The 7,191-nt window shown below is 38.9% G+C and overlaps 1 protein-coding gene across 1 annotated transcript in view; it reads left to right on the plus strand.

The window, feature by feature from the left end:
* The window catches only part of LOC124798569 (metallo-beta-lactamase domain-containing protein 1), a 32,006-nt gene extending 29,204 nt beyond the window's left edge, over positions 1 to 2,802 (plus strand). The window contains exon 4 of the mRNA XM_047262034.1: positions 2,530 to 2,802. Coding sequence (XP_047117990.1) covers positions 2,530 to 2,753 — 224 coding nt within the window. The 3' untranslated portion in view covers positions 2,754 to 2,802. The remainder of the gene's footprint in view (positions 1 to 2,529) is intronic.
* The last annotated feature ends 4,389 nt before the right edge of the window (positions 2,803 to 7,191 follow it).

Consider the following 7,191-nt stretch of genomic DNA (forward strand, 5'->3'; position numbering starts at 1 on the left):
GTTTGGGCTGAATTAAAAATAGCATTCAATTACTACATTCACAGCAGTGTAACATTGGGTTGACAGTTTATGGTTTTGAGCCCGGGAAGGTCATTTCATGTGGAAATTGCAACTAATTCTGTCTTTTGCATTGCATTTTAGTTTTTCTGGCAATCACTGCGACATTAAGGGAGAGAAGAATTCTGCAGCTCTTGAGTAGCTCTAAGATAATGTGGTCACACTATAAAGTGAAGGCTGGATTGGCTGTTACTTCAAATCTCACTGCAGGTTAGCATTGACTGATGATGTGACAGAGCTACAAGCAGCCAGATAGAAAATCAATAAGGAAATCTTAAAAAAACCTCTCAATCATAAGCCTTCTCATTCCTTCCAGTACCCCATAGTGTAAGGGTGAAAGACCTATGATACTGCACACTTGATCGTGCCTTTTTCTCCTGCTGACATAATTTTTGTATATACTCAATTTTATGAACTTGTGGCACCGAATAATTTATTAACAGAGTTGTTTATGCATCTACTTCAGCTGTCTCTGTTTCATGCTACTTGGGGATGACATAGGACAACGTGTGAACATAGACCTTCTCGAAGCCCAAAGTGCCTCTAATATGTTACTTATTTGTGCCGATCTGGCATGCACATCACAGATACTTTATTTTACTAAAATAGATTTTTGTCGTAAGGTTATTGCCGTACGTTTAATAAATTTGTATTAGTGCAATACGTATTTATAGCGTTTTTGCAGTAGTTTATTGAACACTATAGTAGCCAGGAGAGAGAAATCAGCAATAAGCTCTCTAACATCAACTAAAACAGTCTGACTGTGCTCACTGACTATAGAAACCTAATCTTCAGAATTAAAGATGTCATTGAGCTAGGTTTGAAGTGCATTTTTATCTGGAAAGAAATTTTCTTGGTGGTTGTTTCATAAGGAGCAAGAAAGGTGAACATTTGAGGGCACAAGATCAGAAGAATAAGTCTGTGAGGAATTACTTCTCAAATAAATTTGTGAATAGTTTTGTTTGTGAAATCAGCAGGATGTGTTACCATGTAGTAGCAACACTTGATGTAGTTGAGGTGTTGTTTCTCTTACATTGCGACTGAAAGGTGCCTCAGTTGTTTGTAACAGATTCCAGCTTTGAGGGGGACACCTCTTGGGTGCCACCAGATGCAAAATGGTATCTGTTCTCACTACCCTTTGCTTGAGGTGATGAGATGACTTTTGTTAGGGTTAAACCATTAATTTCTTCTTAACAAGTGAAGATATAGGCATCGTAACTCATCACCAATGACAATATTTCATAGGAATGCTCACTGTGTGAACTAATGATGTTCAAATAAAAATTCAGTGTTGCTTTATTGCTTTGAATCAGAGCATACAGTACTCCTAAAACCAACTTTCAAAATGTTGCACTTCATCTCCTGTGTCAGTTATTGATGCTTCCGGAATGTGGAAATTCATTTGTGCCAGAACGATCTATCTTGAAACAGAAAAATCTGTTTCTGAGGTGATTTCTAAGATAGTACTCATCCGACACAAGATGCAAATGTTTCACCCAAAGCAGACAAAATTTCACACATGTTAGACCTTTCTGCACTTGCAATTGTTTTATAACTCTTAAACAACATTCATAAGATTAAATTATGAAAACCCAATCTTCAAGTGCAAGACAAATACTAGAATTTCAATTAGAAAATGACAACTAGTAAATGCCCACATATTAATCTATGGTTGTGTAAATGCATAATGTTCTCTCAGTTTATCAAATTTATTTCATGCAGAAATTCAAATTACAATAAGAAACAATTTTATGCTTACCAGTGAGAGAGAATAAATCTGCCTTAGGTATGAGGCACTGCATTCACCTGTTCGGATGGCAGCCTATGTCAAGCGGCTAATGGTGAGGGGTCGGTGGCTGCTCTAGAGCGAGGAAACATTTGAGCATAAACCGTTCTGATCTTGAAGCAGCCGCAAGCTCTTTTGCTGAAGATTTTTTCATTACTGATGGGTTATAAAGTGAACAAAATTATTTTTTAGGCTTCATCAAACTGATATCTTCAGCATACAACTGAAATATAATAAAAAAGTAAAGGACTAAGTGGACTCCAACTCGCGACTTTACATCTTAATGGTGCATCATTTACTGCTAGACCATGAGCAGATACAGCACTGTAACAGATCAGGTGGAATGCAACACTTTATATGGACATATCCCACTTGTATGGTGTTGCCAGGTCATTCAGATGGGCAGATATAGAATTCTGAGGGACAGCCAGTTTTATTGGCCACTTATATGAACTATCAGAATTTGTCTCTGTGACAGATGGCTGGCAGCCATGTTTTATGTGGAAGAGTGTACATTTCCAACAATAAGTTAATCCATAAAGCTGCAGTAAGTAGTGATGTATCTTTTTTATCATCTTTTAATTCCACATAAGAAAATATTTATACTGTTACTGATCCATTTTACAAGTGGCCACCTTAAAAATGAAGTATACCATCATGATTTCAGGGAAATTACTGTGTTTCAGGTGACTTGTTTGAAAGAGAAGAAGATATAAAAGATCCACATTTGTGGCAACATGTTGCTGGCAGTGACGAACCTGGTCTGCAGCGGCAGAATAGGAACAGAGTACTACAGTTGGCTGACTGGGTTGTACCTGGCCATGGTCCTAAGTTCCAGGTAACACAGAAGATGAAACAGGATGTCGAAGACATTTTAAACAATTCTGATAATCAGTTTCACTACATCTAAACTATGTAAATGTTCAATAACTTATTAAAAATTTTATTATGAAGTGCTATTCATGTTACTATTTTTTGTTACTGGAACCTTTTACGTTGTCCCTTTTATCCCACTGCATGAGAAACAAACATGTGTCAGTACTCATATCAATTTTTCCAAAGCAAGACCAGTTGCCTCTAGCATTTTTCCATGTGGGGTGGGGTGAAACTTTAATCTATACATTTTACTTTGATATTTAGCTGCCATTTCTATAACCTGGGTTTTGGAATCACACTTCATATGTTTGCAGTTGCTGCTACAGAATAGTTGAAGGGGGAGGGGGGGAGGCTGAGAGAGAAAGGGAGGGGGCGGGAGACGCCAGTAACATAAAGTTGGATACAAGTTAATTTCATCTAAAGCATCATACAACTGCACTTTTTTAGGAAAATGTAGAATAATTTTGCTTTAGGTTTTTTGTCTAAGGAAGTTTTTGTCTCGTCTGTAAAATTTATTAAAATTGACTTGTTCCATTTCTGCACTTAACAGTTCATAATTTTCATGAGTCACAAATGCCAGTGCAGCTGTGTAAGCTTTAATTTCTTTTCTTGTCTTGTCTTGCCTTTACATCATTGTTAGGTTGGGGGTCTATTTTATATTTGCACTAACAGTGATTTAGGAAAACTGTTAGGTAGTTCTGGAGGAGTGGATACAGATACATTCAATGATTAGGCCAGAGCAGTACAGATGATGTAGAATAAAAAGAATTCCAAGCAAGACCAGTCTGTAGACGTGCCCCAGTAACTAAATCTCTAACATCTGAGGAGCAGTCCTAGAGTAACAAATCTGTACCAAGGATCCATTAAACTATCACAGTGAAAAGATTTGGATGATATTAAAGGTTACTACAGCACTGGCTGAAAATTGCATAGTCAGAAGCCATGAGATACGATGAGAGCGACACTTAAGGCTTAGTCCTGGATCTCACCCTGGTGAGGTTGCAAAAATCTAAATTAAATTTCCATTTACTGTGCTTTCACATAAAAAAACAGATGTTGCATTTCTGGTGCTTATTGACTGTAATTTGTAATTTGTAATTGACATTTGTGCTAACTTACTTTGTGTTTTGAAATATCTTTGTGGCTCCATGATATGAAAAGTTTATGCTGTAAAGTCAGCTTAAAAAACTCAAAACAACATTTGCCAAGCCCTATACTAACCAGACATTTATATGCAACAAGCTCTCCTGAAGCTGCTGTTTTTACAAAAACTACTTTACTGTGAGAAAAGTGTAGATTTGTTTACAGCTGCTTATTGTCATTTTAAACATACAGTGTGTCCAAATATTATGTAAATACATAAAATACAGGATTTTGACAACTAAATGTCTTCATTCTGCTGAAGTTGATGCTCGAAGAACCAAGACAGCTGTTTCTTTTGAAGGAACTTTTTGTCCTCCCTCACAGGATCACATTCACTAAAACTGCACTAGAATTCATATTTTACTGTGACAACTTTAGTTCGAAAACAGTTTGGAGCTGATGCATTGAGATACATGTACTTATTGGACAGAGAAGTTCTTTTATAAGACTGCTCTTTGTTAAGCTTTGTTTATTCCCCTATTTTCCCACCGGTTAGATCACGAAATTTCTATACCCATCTGTAAACTCTTGGACACATCAGAAGTATCTGAATACAACCAGTAACAATTTAGTAAACTCAGCATAATGAATGACTGGAATTATTCTGAAAAACAGAGTGGTTATGAAAAAAACACATTTTTTTACAACAATCTCATCCATTTTCTGATTGATTCCTTATATTGTGACCTACCCCCATGAACCATGGACCTTACCGTTGGTGGGGAGACTTCCGTACCTCAGCGATACAGATGGCCGTACCGTAGGTGCAACCACAACGGAGGGGTATCTGTTGAGAGGCCAGACAAACGTGTGGTTCCTGAAGAGGGGCAGCAGCCTTTTCAGTAGTTGCAGGGGCAACAGTCTGGATGATTGATTGATCTGGCCTTGCAACACTAACCAAAATGGCCTTGCTGTGCTGGTACTGCGAATGGCTGAAAGCAAGGGGAAACTACAGCCATAATTTTTCCCCAGGGTATGCAGCTTTACTGTACGGTTAAATGATGATGGCGTCCTCTTGGGTAAAATATTCCGGAGGTAAAATAGTCCCCCTCTCGGATCTCCGGGCGGGGACTACTCAAGAGGATGTCGTTATCAGGAGAAAGAAAACTGGCGTTCTATGGATCGGAGCGTGGAATGTCAGATCCCTTAATCGGGCAGGTAGGTTAGAAAATTTAATAAGGGAAATTGATAGGTTGAAGTTAGATATAGTGGGAATTAGTGAAGTTTGGTGGCAGGAGGAACAAGACTTCTGGTCAGGTGAATACAGGGTTATAAATACAAAATCAAATAGGGGTAATGCAGCAGTAGGTTTAATAATGAATAAAAAAAAAATAGGAGTGCGGGTAAGCTACTACCAACAGCATAGTGAACGCATTATTGTGGCCAAGATAGACATGAAGCCCATGCCTACTACAGTAGTACAAGTTTATATGCCAACTAGCTCTGCAGATGATGAAGAAATTGATGAAATGTATGATGAAATAAAAGAGATTATTCAGGTAGTGAAGGGAGACGAAAATTTAATAGTCATGGGTGACTGGAATTCGAGAGTAGGAAAAGGGAGAGAAGGAAACATAGTGGGTGAATATGGTTTGGGGGAGAGAAATGAAAGAGGGAGGCGTCTGGTAGAATTTTGCACAGAGCATAACTTAATCATAGCTAACACTTGGTTCAAGAATCATAAAAGAAGGTTGTATACATGGAAGAATCGTGGAGATACTAGAAGGTATCAGATAGATTATATAGTGGTAAGACAGAGATTTAGGAACCAGGTTTTAAATTGTATGACATTTCCAGGGGCAGATGTGGACTCTGACCACAATCACCACAATCTATTAGTTATGAACTGTAGATTAAAACTGCAAAAAGGTGGGAATTTAAGGAGATGGGACCTGGATAAACTGACTAAACCAGAGGTTGTACAGAGTTTCAGGGAGAGCATAAGGGAACAATTGACAGGAATGGGGGAAAGAAATACAGTAGAAGAAGAATGGGTAGCTCTGAGGGATGAAGTAGTGAAGGCAGCAGAGGATCAAGTAGGTAAAAAGACGAGGGCTAGTAGAAATCCTTGGGTAACGGATGAAATATTGAATTTAATTGATGAAAGGAGAAAATATAAAAACGCAGCAAATGAAGCAGGCAAAAGGGAATACAAACGTCTCGAAAATGAGATAGACAGGAAGTGCAAAATGGCTAAGCAGGGATGGCTAGAGGACAAATGTAAGGATGTAGAGGCTTATCTCACTAGGGGTAAGATAGATACTGCCTACAGGAAAATTAAAGAGACCTTTGGAGAAAAGAGAGCCACTTGTATGAATATCAAGAGCTCAGATGGGAACCCAGTTCTAAGCAAAGAAGGGAAAGCAGAAAGGGGGAAGGAGTATATAGAGGGTCTATACAAGGGCGATGTACTTGAGGACAATATTATGGAAATGGAAGAGGATGTAGATGAAGATGAAATGGGAGATAAGATACCGCGTGAAGAGTTTGACAGAGCGCTGAAAGACCTGAGTCGAAACAAGGCCCCAGGAGTAGACAACATTCCATTGGAACTACTGACGGCCTTGGGAGAGCCAGTCCTGACAAAACTCTACCATCTGGTGAGCAAGATGTATGAGACAGGCGAGATACCCTCAGACTTCAAAAAGAATATAATAATTCCAAACCCAAAGAAAGCAGGTGTTGACAGATGTGAAAATTACCGAACTGTCAGTTTAATAAGGCACAGCTGCAAAATACTAACACGAATTCTTTACAGACGAATGGAAAAACTGGTAGAAGCCGACCTCGGCGAAGATCAGTTTGGATTCCACAGAAATGTTGGAACACGTGAGGCAATACTGACCCTACAACTTATCTCAGAAAATAGATTAAGGAAAGGCAAACCTACGTTTCTAGCATTTGTAGACTTAGAGAAAGCTTGTGACAATGTTGACTGGAATACTCTCTTTCGAATTCTAAAGGTGGCAAGGGTAAAATACAGGGAGCGAAAGGCTATTTACAATTTGTACAGAAACCAGATGGCCGTTATAAGAGTCGAGGGGCATGAAAGGGAAGCAGCGGTTGGGAAGGGAGTGAGACAGGGTTGTAGCCTGTACCCGATGTTATTCAATCTGTATATTGAGCAAGCAGTAAAGGAAACAAAAGAAAAATTCGGAGTAGGTATTAAAGTCCATGGAGAAGAAATAAAAACTTTGAGACTTCCCGGCGGATTAAAACTGTGTGCCCGATCGAGACTCGAATTGGGGTCCTTTGCCTTTTGCGGGCAAGTGCTCTACCAACTGAGCTACCGAAGCACGACTCACGCCCGGTACTCACAGCTTTACTTC

This window comes from Schistocerca piceifrons, chromosome 1 (assembly GCF_021461385.2).
Source record: "Schistocerca piceifrons isolate TAMUIC-IGC-003096 chromosome 1, iqSchPice1.1, whole genome shotgun sequence".
Lineage (NCBI taxonomy): Eukaryota > Metazoa > Arthropoda > Insecta > Orthoptera > Acrididae > Schistocerca > Schistocerca piceifrons.